Source organism: Taurulus bubalis (assembly GCF_910589615.1).
Source record: "Taurulus bubalis genome assembly, chromosome: 8".
NCBI lineage: Eukaryota > Metazoa > Chordata > Actinopteri > Perciformes > Cottidae > Taurulus > Taurulus bubalis.
This window is the reverse complement of record NC_136596.1, coordinates 19,401,472-19,422,916: the sequence shown is the minus strand read 5'-3', so window position 1 is coordinate 19,422,916 and position 21,445 is coordinate 19,401,472. Positions and strand designations below refer to the sequence as shown.

The 21,445-nt window shown below is 40.2% G+C and overlaps 1 protein-coding gene across 1 annotated transcript; it reads left to right on the top strand.

Annotated features, from left to right (window-relative positions):
• Positions 1–1,540: 1,540 nt before the first annotated feature.
• On the top strand, positions 1,541–21,183 carry erlin2 (ER lipid raft associated 2). Its single transcript, XM_079222582.1, has 12 exons — positions 1,541–1,601; positions 2,967–3,074; positions 3,887–3,968; positions 4,683–4,729; positions 4,985–5,046; positions 5,268–5,393; positions 6,242–6,315; positions 15,185–15,243; positions 17,735–17,826; positions 17,916–18,005; positions 18,728–18,807; positions 18,913–21,183. Exons 2-12 carry the CDS (start codon positions 2,968–2,970, stop codon positions 19,090–19,092), a joined length of 999 nt encoding a protein of 332 aa, XP_079078708.1. The 5' UTR covers positions 1,541–1,601; position 2,967; the 3' UTR covers positions 19,093–21,183.
• Positions 21,184–21,445: the final 262 nt, after the last annotated feature.

The following is a 21,445-nucleotide window of genomic DNA, read 5'->3' as shown; positions in this document are numbered from 1 at the left end:
CAGCCTGACGATGTTTCCGGGAGCGTGGTGTGTAATAACATTACTGATGGCTGCAGGTGTGCCATTCCCCAGGTCCTGGTGAACATGCTGGCTCACTGGTAAAGCACAGGAAACTGAAATGCACAAAAGGAAGCAGAGACAAGCATCAAAGTATGCTGAAGAATTAATTGTCATAAATCAGTTTTTATTTTTGTATCCTCTTTATTTTTGTTTTGTGGTTCTACACAGGGACAAAACTTCCTTCCATGGAAAAAAAACACGTTTTTACAAGAGCTTCTTCCCTGCCACAGTCAGACTGATGGCAAAACTAAACTGTGAATAGGAACAGCACTCAGGACTAGGGATTGGTATCGTTTGGGTTTTTTCCGATACCGGTGCTAAACCGGTACTTTTAAAACGATACCGGTGCCTAAACGGTGCCTGAACCGATACTTTTTTATTGCCAAGGCAATTTTTTTTCTTCAAATTTAACAATATTATTAACTGTTTAAAGTATACTATAGATATAAATAAATAAGTACATACAAAACACACTTCAAACTACAGCTTCAAACCTTTTAACTTCAAACTATAAATATATATATTTAAAAAAAGAACAGAACTCAGACACTGTTGGATCCTAAAACTACTGCTATACTGGACTACACGTCATCATTAATATCAACTGGAGAGATTTGTTCCATCAAGCCGAGGACGGACGTTCAAAAGCTCGTGCTCGTGTCTCCAGCGATCTCTGTGTGCGCGCACTGTGTGTGTGTGTGTGTATGAGCGCTGGAAGCCCCGCCCCCCTCGAGCCCCGCTCTGCATGCAGGCAGACAGAGAGCAGAGCAGAGTGTGCTCTGATCCGCGCTATTTTAATAATCGTCTTTAGCGTGCGGGCACCGCGCTACCTTTTTAGTATCTATATACCGTGCAACTTTACAGAGTAGTGTAAAAAAAAAGTATTTAAATCGGCTCAGGCACCGGAAGGAAGCACCGAAATCTGCGTTGCTTTTCGGTCCGGTAGGTACCGGTTCTCGGTTCCCACCCTACTCAGGACTAGCCTATTTATTTATTACTGTAATTTAACATTATTAAAAAAAAAACTGTACCTAATACCCTTCTTGTACATACGACCACCTTTTGTACATATACCGCCGCCGTATGTATAGTGTTTTCATATTTTATATTTTTATTTTTTATTTTTTTTCCCCAAACTGTTGACTCAGAGAGCCCTGCACAAAAAATTCCAATGTGTCTGGACTGTTGGTTTAGACACAAATGGCAAAAATAAAAACCTTGAACCTTTATCAGTAGTCAGAGAGGTGCCACAGTCCTGAAACCTGACTGACGCCTGCCACATGCTTGCCACAGACTTGCAACAGACTTGCCAGTGCCACAAGGAGGAGCTCGCCTTGCTAACTGACTGTGACACACAGGCCCCAACGTGGACCAGCAGCAGCACTGTACGTAGGCGAACGACCGAAGGCTGTCGGGCAACCGACCACGAGGGGGCGCTGATGCAATAAGTTGGACGCCAAACAATCACATTGAATAGTAAGAAGAAGACGGTAGCAGGTGCCTGCTATCTGTTGCTAGTGTCCTCTCAAACGAAATTACAGGTAAGACCGACCGAGCAACGAGAACATATGCTACCATGTATTTCAACAAAGTCTCTGCTATCCCCCGTCTTGTTTAACATGTCAGCAGCAGCAGGAAAGACGAGGCGTGCTCATATTGTTTTGCTAACTTCGTGACGTTAGCAAAGGTTAATCACTATTTTACGCAGTCTTGTGCTTTGAGGCCAACAGTAACGCGAGCTAACGTTACGTTGTGTCAACTAACCTAGACTACGTGACTAGGAGTAAAGCGTTAGTTAAACAGGTCTGCTTTTGGAAGAGCTCCTCTTTTTGAGGAAGCGATAGTATAGCTAGCTAGTAACTTACGTTATGCTATCACAGCTAACTAGCTACGAAGCCATCAAAACTAAATTCCGCTCAAATGTTTGGATATTTTAAGTTGTCCTCCTAATAAGTCATCTACACCTATCATAATGTGATTGTTAAACGACTGCATACCCATCTTTAACCTCGCCCCTGCCATTCGGCTTACGTTTGTTTTTCTAAGATTTTGTGTATTTTGATAAATCTTTCATTTTCAACTTTGAACTACTGTAATGCTGCGTCGTTACCGTGAAGGAGAGGAAGCCGTGTCCGCCACTTTTCGAAAATGTAAGATTGAATTCAGATCGATTCTGTTTATTGGATGATTTATATTCAGAGTTTTCCAGAAGAATTAATACAATATTTCAAACCCTGAGATAATTTGGCTAACTTCACACTTTCGTGGCCGTGAAAAACAAGTTACAGCTGCAGACCTTTCATAGAGGCTCACGTGAATCTGTTTTCTTGTCGCAAATACGTTCAAATTCCACTTAATTGTATATTGTGTTGATTCGCTTCCCAAGAAAAAAATCCACCCGTATCGAAACAAACAGTTGCAGAACAATTTCTTTATAAAGAACAGGTTCAAAATAAGAGTCCAGAGTTGAGTCAGCAGGGTCACAAGGTTGTGAATGCACTGAGATGTAAAATGCACTTCATCCAACTCTTTCAGCTTAAACTAGCTGAAATCATCGTTATCACATACATGTGAATGCAGACACTGTTATATTTATTTCACGTATGATGAGCGGTTACAATGTTTTCTCACTTTAGCCTCAATCCTCTTTAAGTGTGACAAGGTCACTAAGTACCAGCTGATGCCTGGTTAAGCCTGAGCTGAGTAGAGATAACTCAGTGAGCAAGAAGCCAAAGCCGGTATGTTACTACCATACGACACAAGCTCCTCAGTGGTGCATAGTTTATTAGTACTTGTAGTTGGACCTTTTTATTGGAGTTAAGGCAGGACATCGTGTACACATCAAGCAAGAAAGTCTGTTCCCATGTGCTCCTTTTCATATGCTGCCTTCCTTTCCTGCCTGCCAGGATGGCACAGTTGGGTGCCATATTCTCAATAATCGCTGCCCTCGGAGGAGCAGGTCTCTTAGGCTCTGTGCACAAGATTGATGAGGGACACACCGGTGTTTATTACAGGTAAGACTGCACCACACTTTTTTTATGTTGTTCCTGAGGCAGTAGTGTTAAATTGCATTGTTGTGAAACGGAGACTATTAAAAAAAAAAAAAAAGAGCACATCTGCTTCAAAGGTGTTTGTCATAAGCAACTGTTAACATGCGCAGGTGCATAAATACCTGTTTACCTGATTGCAATAAAAGCCGCCTGTGCAGAGTATTTTAAGTTTCATAACTTGCATAGGCATGCAATAAATATACTACATTTATCTGACAGCTTTAGTTACTTTTCAGATAATTTTTTCCTTCCCTTCCTGTCAAGTGAAAACTATGTAGCTCCACGTTTTAAACTGAAGGATGACATTTTCCTTGTGTGTTTTGAGAACATTTAAGCTGTTAAAAAAAATACTCTTGGATCAGCTGGAAAGTGCATAGTGAGAAATCTGAAAACAGGGCTGTTTTTCTGAGATCATGACAAGATATTTTATTATATGATGCATTGCTGAAGATTAAAGTACCCAACATTATATAAAAAAGTTAAAATCGGCACACACTTGTATATCTACTGTATTAAAATGCATTATACACATATATGCAGCAGTAATGTCAATCCAGAAACATCATATTGAATCGCTGACGGGGACTATTTTACAGTACTTTTACTTGTGTGTCGTCAGCAGAAGCATGAACGAAAATGAACGCACCCGAGTCCTAACTAACATAACTTCTTCTGTTTGTCTCCTAAATCATTTTACCACACATTGTTTTATTCATTACAAGCCAAGATCCCCAGGAGATAGTTTGATTCTGTCTGTGCTTGTGTGTCTGTAACAGAGGAGGGGCTCTCCTGACCACCACCAGCAGCCCTGGTTTCCATCTTATGCTTCCCTTCATCACAACCTACAAGTCTGTTCAGGTGAGTCAAGTGATTTTAGTCTTTTAATTTATAACCTTAAAACCATAACCTTAAAACCATAATCACTAATAATTTGTTATCCTCAATTCAGATCAGTGAAAGCTCCCAAAAAACAGTAATTGATATTGTATAGAAATAATAAGTGATATTTCAGAATAAGTTATCAAGATTGCTTTTTAAAGAATGTTGAACCTGGCTTTATCCAAGGTTCAGATTTAGGTTCTGGAAATGTATACAAATTATCACATATTTGATAAGATACGGCCTGATATGCAGATCCAAACATTTATTTTCTGAGAACTTGTAAGATAAAAAATTAAAAAAATAATTTTCTTTTGCAAGTATTCCCCAGTAGTGTCCTTTTAAAAAATAACCTATACATTCAGTGCAACGGCCCTGTAATATAACCTACTGTTGTGACGGTAACGTTCACACACTGTCATGGATATGTTGATTCAGCTCTTTGTGGTGTTGTATTGCATTCCATGATACTGACCAGGACTTCCCGTAACTGTGTTTCTCCTCTATGTACAACGGAGATCCAGGTTTCTTCAATTTGAAACGTTGTATTGTCTGATTTCATACTGTGTCGATGGATTGTACCCTGTCCTACCACTGCCTGGTACTTTTATTATGATTTCAGGAGAATGTTTTTGTGTTCCTGACACCTGGAAAACTTAATTAAAGCATGAATGATTGTTTTTTTTCTCACAGACGACGTTGCAGACAGATGAAGTGAAGAATGTACCATGTGGCACAGGGTAGGTCTGCCGTTTTGATTGGCTTAAGTAGTATCAGATGTGGTCTCGGTACTTATTACACTGAGCATTCATCTTGTATCCCTCACACAATGCATCGAGTGGATTGTAGCACCACCAACGCTGCTGGAGTCAGAGGCTCGTCATCTGAACTACTGGCATCACCCACACTGCAACTACAAGCCCTGTCATCTGATCTCGTACTGGTGTTTTGGATAAAAGTTCCTGTCAAATAGTTATGTATTTGCGTTCTTTCAGTGGAGGAGTGATGATTTACTTTGACCGTATAGAAGTGGTGAACTACCTCGTCCCATCAGCAGGTAAACTTGCCAGCCTTCAACGGGCCTAAAATATCAAACATTTAAATCATCCTCAACTCCCTGTTCATTTCTTTTCCCTTATGAAGACAACTTGGCACTGACGAACACGTTGGACGTTTTTTTGTTGCGACTGGCTCCACCAAAGCCACATACTGTATGCATGCTCTGTGTTTTTTGCTTTTATTTCTGAACTGACGAAGCACTCGCATCCCTCTCTGCAGTGTACGACATAGTGAGGAACTTCACGGCGGACTACGACAAAGCTTTGATATTCAACAAAGTTCACCATGAGCTCAACCAGTTCTGCAGTGTTCACTCACTGCAGGAGGTCTACATCGGTTTGTTTGGTAAGTGCTGCAGACTGCTGTTACTGCAGCTCTTCATCTTCAGCTCACTGTGGCTGCAATATTTTAAACTGATCCACTGTAAAATAATGACCAAAATGACAGTTGTTTTTGTTTGTAGATGCATTTTTGATGCACTGACCAACACGTAGCGTTTCCTGTGACTACTTAACCCCTCTTAGTCGATTAGTCAACAATCGGTTTGGTTTTAGTTCACGAAGATTTCTTTAGTTGTTTTTTCATACTTATTTCCAAGAAACTTACCAGCACATCTTTGGTAAACACAAGATTTAAAGTGGTACTTGTGTGTGATTATTTGTGAAACTCCGTATGACGACTGTCAATTTAAATTAGCTTAGCAATTATTTGAGTCTTTTAAAGTGTTGGTCAACTATTAGGCCATAAGCTCTGCCACTATTGTGTTGCCTCATTAGCCGATAGTGACTTAACATCTATATATTTAACTGCCGTTACTGCAGATTCTGATGTAGAACGCTCTTGTGTAGTAAATGTTGATATTGTTCCCAGTACTGATAATGTCTGTACAAGTATTGCTTGATAGCAGTGAGTTGACTGATATTGATAATATGAACTGTTCTTGCAGAGGTAACTTGTCTGCTGACTAATTGTGATAATATAATATTCTTCTCAGCTTTGTCTCGATACACATTTTTAAATATGAAATCCCACATGAAATGTGTCTGATTATTTGAAACATACCTTTTTTAAGTGAGGATTTAATTTTTTGCGACCTTGACTCAGATCTGACATTATCCACATTGATGACAGTGAAACTAAACCGTTGCTGCTGAGTTCAGCTCACCCACCTGCCTTATGTCTTTCTCCTACAGACCAAATCGATGAAAACCTGAAGTTGACGCTACAAGAGGACCTAACATCCATGGCACCTGGACTCATCATACAGGTACAGTAAAACCCCCAGAAAGGCAGTCGAGACAAAATTAGTCAAGTCCTGCGGCTGAATTCATGGCCAGGTCCAGTTCGGCCAAAACTATGCGCAGACCATTTGGGGATATTTGATGCATATATTTTTTATTCCTTTGTACAATTGATTGACATCACCTTACATTTTGAGATCTTGGGGATCTGTAACAACATATAAGCTCAAAGATTTACTTCTGGAGCCTCTCATCTAATCTGACATGGTGTTTTGAAAGCAGAAGAAAACAAAAAAAGCCATTTAACAAAAGCATTTTGCACATTATAGCAGCCTTAGTTGCCCATAATGTACACAATACAGGCACAACACATGTATTGAATCAATGGCATCACTGTTGACATTGTGTTCTGCAGCTACAGTCGCTTTGTGTATTCTCATAATCACACCGCTGATTGAAAGCATCAGGTCTATGCACGTTCTCATGGCATTGTTCAGGTGTATTCTGGGAAATGTGGTTAAACGTAAGTGCAAGAAAATGTAATAATATGATCTAAACATGATTATTTATTATAATCTGGACTGAGAAAGTATCACTTGCGTTTTACTTTATTAAGGAGACATTTTTAGGTGGTTGTTGTAATAACAAGACATCTAAACTCAGAGTTATAGTAGTAATGTAAACCTAATGAAGCGCTGTATACAGAGTCCTTGATAATAAAAGTATTTTTACAGTTTTCAGCCCTGACTTTCACAGCCTTTTATGAAGCCGCATTCCTGGATCAGACATGAAAATCCCTCACCTTTCAGTGAAATTCGCCGTTTTGAAACCAAAATAGGTGACCTACGTGGATCGTGTAGATCCGAAGAGTTTTTGTTTTTGGGAGGAGGGGGTCAACTGTCCGCCGTTTCTGAGATTGGAGTGGGACACGGAAAAAAAATTAGGTCGTGATCATCTTAGCAATAGAAGATCTTTGACATGTCGAGTCTTGGCCAATCAGCGTTAAGATGTCTCCAGCGGCTTCATTTCCCTCCCACCAGTTTAATAATAGCAAGCTAGTCAGCTTGCTAACACGTTAGCTAACGTTGTTGGAGAGACAGCGAGTGAGATTACTGGCAGCGGAGAGTCCGTGGCAGCGTGTGACGTCAGCCAGGAGAGCGGCGAGTCAGCGGCGCTGCAGTTCTACCTACCGACACTTGACTACATATAAGGAGAGGACAATGGAGATTTTATCCAACTTTTATTTTAATAAAAAAACCTAAATGAGTTTCCTCTGTAGGGTGGCCGGGCTACTGTTTATATTTAAGGGTTTAAGATCTACGTGTAGGAAAAAGTGTATCCTGTAGTTAATTATAATATATATATAGTTTTGCGGTTATAATCACTGTCACACAGAGACAGGTGTGCATGTTCAGGTTTACTGGTGGAAACATTATTCAGTGTTCTAGACTAACAGTGACGTCTCCTGAAAGTAAAGTGGTATAACAGTATGACATAATATGGTCAAATAAAAAGGCTGGTACATTATACATATTATGGCATATAAGTGTCATATTATGAGGTGAAATGTAGTAGTAGCAAAACAATATTCAGTAGTATTGCATATTGTAAGTATTAAGTCTACAAAATATATATACACACACACACACACTACCGTTCAAAAGTTTGGGGGTCACTTAGAAATTTCCTTATTTTTCAGAGAAAAGCACTGTTTTTTTTCAATGAAGATAACATTAAATTAATCAGAAATACACTACACATTGTTAATGTGGTAAATGACTACTCTAGGTGGAAACATCTAGTTTTTAATGAAATATCTACATATGTGTATAGAGGCCCATTTCCAGCAACTATCACTCCAGTGTTCTAATGGTACATTGTGTTTGTCATCGCATAGAAGACTAATGGAGGATTAGAAAACCCTTGTGCAATTATGCTAGCACAACATAAACAGTTATGCTGGTGAGAGAATCTATACAACTGGCCTTCCTATGCATAGCATCACATGTGTGGGTTCTATTATTCTATTATATTCTCAAAATGGCCAGAAAAAGAGAACTTTCATGTGAAACTCGCCAGTCTATTCTTGTTCTTAGAGATGAAGACTATTCCATGCGAGAAATTGCTGAACTTTTGTCTGGGTGACCCCAAACTTTTGAACGGTTGTGTGTGTGTGTGTGTGTGTGTACACTTGGGTATTGACAAAAGAAGAACTAAAACCCATAATGATCATAGTTTGTCAGCTTCTCGACGAGTGACGCTGTTCGGCACTGACTCTCCCGTCACTGCCCCCCCCGCCCCGCTGGTGTCACCTTTTTCACCCCTCATGAGTTTGCAGGTCTGACTGTAAATGTTAGACCCAGTGACAGGCTGGCATGAAATGGCTTGCATAATACTTAGTAAGCAGGCCATAATAATTTTTGACTCATGGCTGAAGTTAAGTTTCTCTAGCTCTCCCCAGGTTGGCAAAAAAAAAACATCTCAAAATGCATCAGATTGATGCTTTAAAATATGGAATATTTACATTTTTCTTACGGGGGAGCATGCCCCCGGACCTCCCTAGAGGGGTAATATCCTTCTCACCTTTTTCACCCCTGACCCGTTTTCATGCCTGCTGGATAGTTCATTATAACAACGCAATCCTGACAAATCCTGACATTACTCACTCGGATCCTGACATTATTTACTCGGATCCTGACATTACTCACTTAGTAGTAAAGACGCTTTTCTGCTTGCTCTCGCCTCTGTTTGCATTTTTCTGCTAATACCTTCTGATATTCTTGTTTTTTCTTCTGTGAGAATCTTTGAGCAGCAGCTCCCGGACACTTGAAAACCACTGGGACTCTATTTTTCTATAGATTTGGCTGGCTATTGCCCTAATTCTGCTGGTTTAAAGATAAATTGCTATAGGCTACTTAGCAGCTAAGCTAAAGGCTACTTAGCAGCTAAGCTAAAGCTAAGGAGCAGCAAGATGCCATCCCTCTCCATGGACAACTACTACAAACTCCTGCAGAAGATTGCAGTTTTGGAAACAAAAATCCACCGAATAGAAGTGAACGTGGAGGTAAATGGACTGTGTCAGAATGATGCCACTTTACCATGGACTCAAAATCCTCTACAAATGCAAGCTAAGACACAGCTAACTAGCACCACCAGGCCTAATAAGAAACAGGAGGGCTGTGTAGCTGTTAACGAAGCCTCAAATGGTAGTCCTCCCTGGAACTCTCTCTGTCTCGTTGGAGACTATGCTGTAAAAGATGTTTGAACGATGTGCAGCAAGAATACCAAAATACTCTGCTTTCCGAAAGATATGGTGTCTAACATGAGATAAAATCCTGGACATCATGGCTGACCATCCCACGGTGAAAAACCTCATTGTGCATACGGGAAGCTGTGATATTGTGAAACAAGAGTCTGAAGTTCTGAAGCGAGACTTTATTGACTTGTTAAACACAGTCAGCTCTGTCAATGCTGAGGTGTTTATCAGTGGCCCTCTTCCACCAGCCAGGAGAGGAGATGAAAGATTCAGCAGGCTGTTTGAACTGAACAGATGGCTGTCAACTGCATGTACTGACCATACAGTACATTTTATCGACAATTTTTACATTTTCTGGGAGCGTATACATCTTTTTAAGGCAGATGGAGTTTGCCTGAACAAGTCAGGGGTAAATCTCTTCACCTCTAACTTATTTTTCTTCCTGCGTCACTCGTCTGTTCCCACTGCCAAGGACAGGAGACAAGAGGATTCTAAACAAGAGATAACCACACAGCATCGCCATGGAGACCTCATGGGAAGGAAACCAAAGGAGAGCCAAGAGGAGGAGTCTCCACCCTCATCATCAAGGATTGATATCCCTCTCGGAGAGGACGGGTCTTTACTTCCCTCACCAGCACCTACTTCCACCCCCCACACTTCATCCAGGTCCCTCTCCTCTCTACTCTCTCCCTCCTCCTCATCCTCCCCCCTAATGGAGTTCACTGACCGCATGATGAGATGGTCATTGCTGGAACCAAATTCACTCCCCTCCGCACTCCCACTTCCCGTGCTGAAACCCCTCCAGCTAGACCTCGTCAATGGTTCTAAATGCTTTAAACACCGAAGTTAAAGCGCCGTGCCCCTCCCCCGCCTCCACAACATCTCCACAACCATCCTCTATCGCCCCTATCTGATAAAGACATTGGTTGATATCTTTTGGGTCCGGACTACAAGGTTAACGACACCACGGATTATCTCCAGGAACATTCGGGGCCCTGTATGAAGTTAGACTTCTTAATTCCTGTCCTGACTTATCGAAAAGGAAAGGTGAGGCTGCGAAGAAACATTAGTAAATCTGCAAATTTATCCAATTTAACATTCATTCCTCGTCAGCCTGTCCAAAGAAATAGGGAAAATATAGTTTTACACATTAAACTTAGCTTTATTGAATGTCAGGTCTGTCAACAAAAAAACATTTTTAATCAATGATTTCATTATTAGGCACAAACTTGATTTTTTGTTTTTAAACCGAAACTTGGTTAGACCAAGATAACAGTGCAGCTGTTCTTATTGAAGTCTATAGAGCTATGTGGTGTCCTTGATAACTATGACCTGACTCAGCATGTAACAGGTCCCCCCCACAACAAGGGGCACACTCTAGACATAATCATCACCAAAGGTCTGGACATTTCCAAGGTTGCTGTGACTGATGTTGCACTCTCTGATCATTCCTGTGTTTTCTTTGAGCGCAATCTCTCTACACACAAATGTCCAAACCAAGGTTGTGACAAAGCGTTACATCACTGAAAACACCAGTGAACTATTTATTCAGAAGTTCTGCTCCACACCAGGCCTCTCTTGCATCTCATTCAATGAGCTTGTGGATGGCTTCAATTCTAAAGTTAAAAATGTTATTGATGCCATTGCACCCACTAAGGTGAAGGTTGTCTCGGGTAAGAAAAGATCCCCTTGGAGAAATGCCACACTGGTCAGAATAGAGAAAAGAGAGTGTCGGAAAGCTGAACGCAGGTGGCGAAAAACTAATCTCCAGGTTCACTGTGGTATCTATGAAGAGAGACTTCACAATTATAATTTAGAAATGCAAGACAGGCCTTCTTCTCTGACATCATAAACAAAAACAATACACGCGCCTTATTTGCTACCGTGGACAGGCTAACAAACCCTCCGGTGTCGTTAACGGCTACGCTCCAATCCACCTGGGCATGCAATCAATTTGCCTCCTATTTTGCTGATAAAATTCAGAAAATTAGACAAGCAGTCGGTGGCTCCACACCAACCACAGGATATGTGTTGTCCCCATCTTTAAATAGCATCCATTCAAATATCATGACACAATTTCACTCAATTAACCAAAGAAGCCTAGAAGACATTAGACAACATCTGAACACATCCTCCTGCTGCTTGGATATTCTACCAACACACTTTTTCAAAAATATTTCACACTGCATGACCGCTGATCTTTTACAAATTGTAAACTAGGGCTGCAACTAACGATTATTTTAATAATTGATTAATCAGTTGATTATTTTTTCGATTAATCGATGAATCGGATAAAAAAATGTTTTTATGAAAAAAGCGTTAATTTCCAACCCTTTATTCAAAAACAGAAGTGACAGTGCAAAACATCTTCAGAAAGTGCACAAACAGGTTGCTCCTTGAACATTCCTGAGCTGTTAATTAAAACAACAAAATGGACTAACACTAAAAACATACACATCTATGCTTTCCATCTGCCAAATGTGAGCCATTTTTACTGTGATTGATCCCTCGAGAGGCTGCATTTACATACCCTGCGTTATCAATATCTATGAAATACTGGGACAGAGGGAAGCTGTACTGCTCCATATAGAGCGTCCTCTTCCTTAAACTCTTTCATTCTGGGTCTCTTATGACCACGACGTCACGTTGTTGGCTAAGCCCGACTACGTGATTTGCTTCATTCTACTTTGAGTAAAAAAAAAAAAAAAAACCTGCAGCCAGATCCGCTGGTGTGCCGGTTTAACGTTAACGAGTGACGGCGTGAACTGAACCAGACCGGGGGGTGACGGCATGTATCATCACGTTACGTTTTTTTACAAGCAAGACTGAACTGTAACGGAACATAACGTAACTTTAACGACAATACAGGGCTCTCAAGTTTTTAAGACAGGCGGAGGCGCGGCCGGGATTACATTTCACCCAGATACAACAGATACGTTTTTCTGATTGGCTATTCGTGTAGCCCATTTCTTTTTATTGATTGGCAGGGGATTCGGGGGAGACGTGCTTGATTCCTCCATGGTGAGGGCAGCGCGACCAGGTCATGTTCGTGCGCTGCGGCACATTAAATAGCCTAGAGTTTTTTTTCAGCGTGAGAAATACGATGTGTGGCGGGAAGGCGTGACTTAAGACCGAAATGCGTGACAGTCACGCTCAATGCGTGACAGTCACGCTCAATGCATGACACTTGAGAGCCCTGACAATACACAACCCAAACACGTTAGCTAACGCGATAGCAAGCTGACTAGCTTCCATTAAAAACAAGTTTGAGGAACATGAAGACGCTGATTGGCCAAGACTCGACTTGTCAAAGATCTTCTATTTTTGAGAACATTACAACCTCAGCTTTTCTCGTGTCTCACTCCAATCTCAGAAACGCTGGCCGGCCAGTTGCTTTGCTGCGCTCTTTTTTTTCTTCTCCGCGACTTATTGCCCGGCGTAATAATCGCGCGACACAACGAATCGATAATGAAATTCGTTGCCAACACTTTTGATAATCGATTTTTATCGATTCGTTGTTGCAGCCCATTGTAAACACATCCCTTCTCTCAGGTGTCTTCCCACAAGCCCTAAAAACTGCAGTTATTAAACCACTTCTAAAGAAGGCTAGTTTAGAAGTTGGTTAGTTTATTGAAAAACTATAGACCAATATCAAACCTCCCAAGTAAAATAATGGAAAAGGCGGTTTTTCAACAGCTGAACAACTTCTTGGCCGAAAATAACTGTTTCGATGTCTTCCAGTCCGGCTTTCGTCAGCACCACAGTACTGAAACTGCTCTTGTTAAGGTTTTCAACGACATCCACTTAAACACAGACAGTGGCAGAACCTCAGTCTTAGTATTATTGGATCTCAGTGCTGCATTCGACACGGTTGATCATGACATACTACTAGACAGACTGAAAGTCTGGGTAGGACTCTCTGGCGCAGCACTTCACTGGTTTGAATCCTACTTGAAGGACCGACAATACTTTGTGTTGGTAGCTAATTACACATCAGAGCTGACTAGGATGACATGTGGTGTTCCCCAAGGCTCAATACTGGGGCCTCTTCTGTTCAACATCTACATGCTTCCACTGGCTCAGATTATGAAAAACAACAAAGTGTGTTATCATAATTATGCAGATGACACACAACTCTACATAACTATATCACCAGGGGACTATAGTCCCATACAAGGGCTGGCTAAATGCATTGAAGAAATCAATAACTGGATGTGCCAGAATGTTCTTCAATTAAATCAAGATAAAACAGAAGTAATTGTTTTTGGTACCAAGGACAAATGATTGAAAGTCAGCGCTCAGCTTCAATCACTAATGTTAAAAACCTCAAACCAAGCCAGAAATCTAGGTGTAGTTATGGATTCAGACCTCAACCTGAACAGCCATATCAAGACAATTACAAAATCAGCCTACTACCACCTGAAGAATATATCAAGGGTTAGAGGACTTATGTCTCAACAGGATTTGGAGAAACTTGTCCATGCATTTATCTTCAGTAGACTTGACTACTGTAACGGTGTGTTCACAGGCCTCTGTAAAAAGTCAATCAGAACGCTGCAGCCTGAGTCCTCACTAAGACCAGGAAAGTGGATCACATCACTCCAGTTCTGAGGTCTTTGCACTGGCTCCCTGTCAAACAAAGAATTGACTTTAAAATCCTGCTGCTGGTTTATAAAGCACTGAATGGTTTAGGGCCTAAGTATGTTTGCGATCTACTGCTACCTTATGAACCATCCCGGCCACTCAGGTCGTCTGGGACGAGTCTACTTTCTGTTCCAAGAGTCAGAACTAAACATGGAGAAGCAGCGTTCAGCTTTTCTGCTCCACATATCTGGAACAAGGTCCCTGAAAGCTGCAGGTCTGCTGAGACCCTCAGCTCCTTTAAGTCCACATTGAAGACTTTTCTGTTTGCTGCTGCCTTTAATTGAACCAGATTCAATTACTGCATCTCACTACTGCATTTTATTTCTTAAACTGCACTGGAACTTTTATTTTAACTTTTTTTTTTTATTTTGCTTTTTCTACTTTTATTTTGCTTTTTGACTGTTTTAATGTTTTCTTAACTGTTTTTAAATCTGCATTATGTTTTGATGCTTTTAATGGTTTTGTGAAGCACTTTGAATCGCCTTGTTGTTGAAATGTGCTACACAAATAAACTTGCCTTGCAAGACCTTGTTTGTCCGAAGAGTTTTATAGAAGACAGCATTCTGCCTTTTAAACTTTAAAAGGAGCCTGAGTGTTTTTTACTTCCTAATTAATCCCCCCTACCTCCACACCCGCAGAGAAACACACACACACACACACACACACACACACATCACTCCTGAGAGTTAAATGCTCCACTGGGCTTTAATACTCTGGCCTTCAGCTTTCTGTAACTCTCTTGAAACAGTTGAAATAACAATTGCTGCTCTTTCTGGGAAAACCAATAATATTACAGTTCCAAAGCGCCTCAAAATAGGACTGCTTTTTTTTTTCCATTGCTCATCTCAAACTGTCTTTTTTTCTTTTCATAACTCCCCTTTGGTGAAAACCTCTTTTTTTTTTAAAGTCATGTTGCTTTCACTACTTTCGCTGTTTTTCTCTGCCTTCTTCAGAGTTGACTCTTCTCTTTGTCTGTGCCTCTTACTGATCCACAGGCGGTCCGTGTCACAAAACCCAATATACCAGAGAGCATTCGCAGGAACTACGAGCTCATGTGAGTTTTCTTTCCAAACAAGGAATGTTCCCCGAATCATGTGTTGTGTAATTTTTTTCCCTCCCAAGTGCATGGGCCTGATGTTCATCCAACTCCCCCAGCCAAGTAAGACATGGCTGTTTTAAATCAGTCTGTGGACATTTTACTTTGGCCTTGTGAAAAAAACGCATGTGCTTTGTCACAGTGACTGTGGTAAAGAGAGGAAATTGAGGATTTACACTAAGACGTAGTACGGTTCATGTAAGCACTGCAAGGCATCAGCCACGGTGGTAAGTCTTCAAGTCACATGCATACATTGTCAGTTAGACAGCATTTTCATATTGTTTAATTTAAAGTCAAGCACTGTCGGATTTCTGGTCCAAAACCAACACACCGCCGGATTAATGCAACACATGTGTCAACTGGTCCATGGATTTCAAAGTGGGCTCAGTTTGAAATAGTCTGCAATAAATTATAGAATTGTGCTGTATCCTTAAAAAAAAGTGCATATCTACAGATTTTCACCAATAACAAGAGTATTGTGTCCATTACACCGATGTTAGCTCTGGGCCAATAAAAAGTCTGATACATTTGTGAAATGCAGTAATGAGTTCATTATTTTGAAGTTGAAGCCCTTACTGAAAGTCAGCTTTTGACTGGTGAGTTTAATTGTCTGGCTTATTATGGCTGGTTGGCTACTGTAATGAATAAGCTTATACAATCAATTCCTTAAAGTATAAATGCTGTCAAGTTGAGTTCAAATGCAATTTTAATCAAATGACCCTCAGTTTAAAAGTACATTTTTCGTTTTACAGAACTATAGATTCTGTTGACTGAAATCCCAACCCGCCGCTAGCAGATTATTTTCACCTAGATTGAACTATTTAATCAAGCTAGCCGTACATCTACGAGTCGATTGAAAATGCTGACAGACTTTTTATTGTTTCAAGAAAAAGTTAATCTTAGCTTTTGATAGTTTGCACTAGAACAGCTTGTAGATCAGTTCACTTGGATAGGAATGTGAAATACAACTAAGAATGTAAAATTGTCATTACACGATGCAAGAGTAGAGGAAGAAGCCATGCGGATGCAATTTCACTTAATGAGCTTTTGTGAACTTCCCTAAATCCAACAAAGAGCAGGACAGAGCCGTTAATAGTAGCCAAAACTCTGATGGCATCCAAACACAAAAACAACACGCACAATCTCCAGCACCTTTCTACACACTTTAAGTGAATATGCAAACATTTTCTTTATTGCAATGATGGCAGAAACTGATGCACACGTTGTTCCACAAAACAGTCTCTCACCTCCTAAAAAGGGAAAATACTCTTCTCTTTTTTTGTGGTATTGCCATCACTTTTGGAGGTTATGGTCCGAGTTATTCTCCAACTGAATTGAGATCTGGAGAGGCTGCGATACTTGTAAATGGGGTTCAGCAGCAGGCAGCAACACAAGCAGTCAGACAATCTCAGAAGTTATCCGTTTCCAATGTCGAAGTCCTTATTTTCATCCAGTTTGTCCTGCAAAACATTAAATTCTGACATTCACTGCAATTACTGTGGCTATTGCCAAGTATAATTTTAGGCAGTGGAAAATTTGACTTTCTTTTGGTTTCACTCTAATAAGTTGTTCAGGATGTTTAAAGTCTGTTTTTACCGCTTGTGAGTCAGAGACTTGGTGTTGCTTAAATGACTGCAGGCCAGTAATGTAAACAGGTCTCAGCTGTTATTATGGGGTTGTAGAAAAAGTGGTCCAGCTCATTGAAATAAACTAAATTTCCCTTCAAACCAGCACTTATGTGGTTAATTTAGTAATAGGATGTCTTCCAATGAGGAAAGGCATGAAGATGCAAAGTAGAGATTTATTGCATAGGCTGATCATATTGGTCCATGGTTCTGCGATGGCACAGGGTTTGGATGCCTGGTGGAGTTTGGAACTGGAAGTCTTGACGTTATATGAACAGTGCCAACGTTCCTCTTACTGACTCAAACGGTCCCAAACCTTTTTCCAGGGCTCAGAGCTGTTCAGCAGCTTGTTAGGCACTTTTCTGCACGCTTTCAGTAAATCTTAAACTACGTTTTAACATTGTAATCTAAAAATTATGGCAGAAATCGGGTATGTTTAAAATGTAACCTGAAAAACTAAATAGCTGCCAAGAACACGTTTACGTGCATAAAGCATCTCCATGCTTTCCCCATGTGTTAGTCAATTCTGTGGTCCTGATGGAGATCTGCACTCTGAGCGTACCTTTTTTAGTTATTTTAATTATCAGTTGCAATGAGAACAGAATCTTAGTAATAAGCAGAATTGTGAAACCTCGTTACAACCCGAACACCCACACGGTTGTTCTGATGTTGAAGTTGAGAGGAATTATTATGGAAATGATTTCAATAATAATAATAATTAAGTGTTACATGCCCCACCTAAACAGTATAAATATGTCAATACAGCTTGCTCTGTAAATGCCAACACTGTTTCATGTTAAAGCATCTGTTTATGTTGTTTGCAGGGAGAGCGAGAAGACGAAGCTGCTGATCTCTCAACAGACACAGAAGGTTGTGGAGAAGGAGGCAGAAACGGAAAGGATCAAAGCCATCATAGGTGAGCAAGAGAGGGAAAAATGTGCATTTAAAAACACTCAAGGGTTGAACATTTAAATATACCTCTTTTTACATTTTTATTTGTTATAGAGGCTGAGAAAGTGGCACAAGTGTCAGAGATCAAGTTTGGACAGAAAGTCATGGAGAAGGAGACAGAAAAAAAGATCTCTGAAATCGAAGGTTTGTATACAGCGGTGAAAGAACTACTCAGACCCTGTGCTGAAGTAAAAGTACTAGGACAACAATATAAAAATACTCTTATTACAAGTGAAAGTCCTGAATTCAAAATCCTATTTATGGCAAAGATTGCCATGCTGAGAAGTTGGAGGTGTGCAGCTCTTCATCCATAGCTCACTGTGGCTGCAATATTTCAAACTGATCCACTTTAAAATTATGACCAAAATGACAGTGCTGGTTTGTAGATGCATTTTTGATTATCGATAGTCGTCAGTGTCGTAAATGGTAAAGTAATAAAACTACCTAAAAAATGTGCACTACTTGCATAAATGACTTAAGTAAATGTGTTTTGTCACTTTCCATTACACGGTTGTATAGTCGCCATGCTTTGACTTCACATGTAATAACATGAATATTCGCTGCATGTTGATTCAATAAGGGCAAGCTAGGGCAAGTCAAAATGTTTGATTCCTTTTTCATAAAAAAAAAGTGGTGCATCAGAGTGATCTCTGGAGCTGTACTATGTGCAATCACAACCGCTTATTTCTTAGCAAGTTCTTGTTAGTACTGGTTTGCTTGTTTTGGAGTCAGGAAACCAGTTGTTTATACATGATTCATGTCTGTAGATCACCGTATTTACGCGAGCTTCCTACTTTCTGACCAGTAAAGCAGCTTGAACTTGTTATTACACTGACCTACCGCTGTTGACTGTTTCTGATTCCTAGATGGAGGATTCCTGGCTCGGCAGAAAGCTAAGGCAGATGCAGAGTTTTACACATCCCAGAGAACTGCAGAGGCCAATAAGGTAAAGAGACGCTACAAACGCACTTCCTACTTAAACCGGGACAAATGGTGATTGTAAAGTCCAGACTGCTCGTTGTTAATTGAATTGCTGTTGCCCCTCTTGCAGCTGAAGTTAACACCCGAGTACCTGCAGCTAATAAAGTACAAGGCCATCGCATCTAACAGCAAAATCTACTTTGGGAATGACATACCCCAGATGTTTGTGGACTCTGGCTCTGCTGGGAGCTCGATCAAGACGTCTGCAGCCATGGACATTGTTGCTGAGCAGATCCTGGACCTGGATTAGTAAGGGACCGCCCAGACTGAGTGGAAGGACTGTCTGCTAGAGGGCAGGCGCCTGGCCCACAGGCTGGCTGGCAATTTATCCCTCTGACTCAGAGAAGCTCTGCTGACCAGGGTCTGTATTTCTCAAACACTTCAGAATAACTGCTAGAAATCACACTAAGTAGGACTAGGATGTAATATTCTTGAGTTGAGTTGGTTAATTCCAGAGGCTTCCTATGCTTCGACTCTGTTCTGATGGAGAATGAGATTGTTTAGACGGACTAGTACATAAACCACCATTTTAAGGAACTTGCCCTCCTGCTGCTCTGTGTATCAAGTGTGCTTGCTAACCCCCGTCCGCTAGTTAGTGCTGCTTTTTAAACAATGATAACAATGGCATGATTTAAAATCAATACTTTATAAATGATTGGTTTCTGATTTCAGTAATTAAACAAATTAAAAAGCCGCTTCTTATCAGCTGAAATGTCACTCGCAGATTTGATAATCTGTAGCTAGCTCGATATTTAAGCTAACATTAGCTCCATGTGTGGATTGAAAAAGGTCATATTCAACTGACTCTTAAATGTTTCCAGCTGACTAAGAATATTAGTAGGGGACTTAAATATTCACTTCATGGCTTAATATCGTGCTAAAAGTCTGAGGCTAAAGCGGCACGTTACGTCATCGCCCTCATCAGTTTGAGTCTTGTAGAAGACATGAAGCTTGTCTTAATCCAGTAATTGACTCTACTACATTCTCACATAGCTCTGCAGCGCTGCTAAAGCCAACAGAACAATGAATGACGATGCGATCAAGAAGGTTATTTAAATGTCGATACTGCTGAAAAATAAGGACATAGTGTGTGTCTCGCTGGGATGGTAAACTGTGATTTCTTATTCTGAGTGCTTGAAAAATACGGGCCCCGACTGTAGGCAAAACACAGGGATGATGAATGTACTGTGTCGTAGCTGCTGCCTGTCAGATTTGAATAGCATCACTTAATTTGTTTCTGTAAAAAAAAAAAATCTTTTGAGCACAAGGGACCTTGAATATTAATGAATTTGTGCGACTGTTTGAAGTTGTACCTCGTGCTGTACATGTATGTAGTACTCTCACTGTACAATCAGTTTAGAGACTATTTGTGCAACTGTTTTATTTGTGTCGATTGTGCAGTAGGAGTTTTATTCCAAACAAGGCTCACTTTGAAAGGTTTGTGTTGTATTCTAACACTAACAGCGTTTGTACTCCAGCATACTCTTATTCAAAGTCTAGCATACAGACATGTGGCAACATCTTTTCTCAATGGGCAATTTTCTGCTTTTTGGATGATTTAATATAACCACTTCATGAATGCTTACAGAATCTGTACAGTAGTGAATTGGTGTTGAGCCTTTGACAACATGACCCATTGCCCTGCAGAAGGAAGTAGTCATAAGAACATAAGTATACAGATTGACACTGAGGGGGAAAAAAAACACCTACTTCGTATGTCAACATTGTCTGTCTGTTTATTTAAATAATAATCTTGACTTTATCAGGACTAAAAAAAAAACGTCACTTCATGTTTGATCTCCTGTGTTCTCTGTCTTAACTAAAGAAATGATTTGTCTAAATGCCGAGTTTGTTTCCAGGCATGTTGATGAGCGATGTGTTGTTGCAGACTATGAGTGTCCACCACAGGATGTGTTCTTCATCACAAATTGACTCCTTTCATTGAGCTTTGGGAGAAGAGGACTGTTTCGGTGTTGTTTCTTGTATCTTGGCTTTTTTTTTTTTTTTTTTAAATGTTTTGTTGAGCTGATGCTGGTAAGAATATATTTCTGTAGTCTGAAGCTAAATGGCTTGTGTCCTGAATTCAATGTAACCCAATGCAACTTCCATTCATCATTTCTTGTGCAAACAGTGATTATATGATGTTATTGGAAACCCTCTGTTGTTTAAAGTTGTTAGTCCTCAAAGTGACTTCCAAATGTAATTTTATAACTTTTTTTTCTTATTGATTGAGACTTACACTGACTTGAAAGGCAAATGTTTTTTGCACTGACTTTAATTGTGAATATGCAATCAAGATATTGTCCTTTGACAATAAAGTGCTGTGGGTTGTTATTTGAGTAATCAATCTCATTAATAAGAGTTTTTATTTTTCATTGACCAATGTGATGTATAGGTTGTCTGGAGTTAAAAGTGTTTCAAACAAACATTTAGTATCTTAAGTATTGTTGCATATCACATTATTTAGAAGTTGAAAAAGTACGATTGAGTAATGATTATACCAGAATGAAAGCGTTCTTACTGTTTTGTATTTTCCATCACAAATCACTTAACTAGCATTAATGCAGGTTGTAAAGCAGCACGCTGCACTGGGAAGTACTCTA

Coding starts and splice junctions, on each gene's coding strand:
- erlin2 (XM_079222582.1), top strand. CDS start 2,968: ATGGCACAGTTGGGTGCCATATTCTCAATAATCGCTGCCCTCGGAGGA. Junction 3,075..3,886: donor CACACCGGTGTTTATTACAG/GTAAGACTGCAC, acceptor TGTCTGTAACAG/AGGAGGGGCTCTCCTGACCA. Junction 18,808..18,912: donor GAACTGCAGAGGCCAATAAG/GTAAAGAGACGC, acceptor CCCCTCTTGCAG/CTGAAGTTAACACCCGAGTA.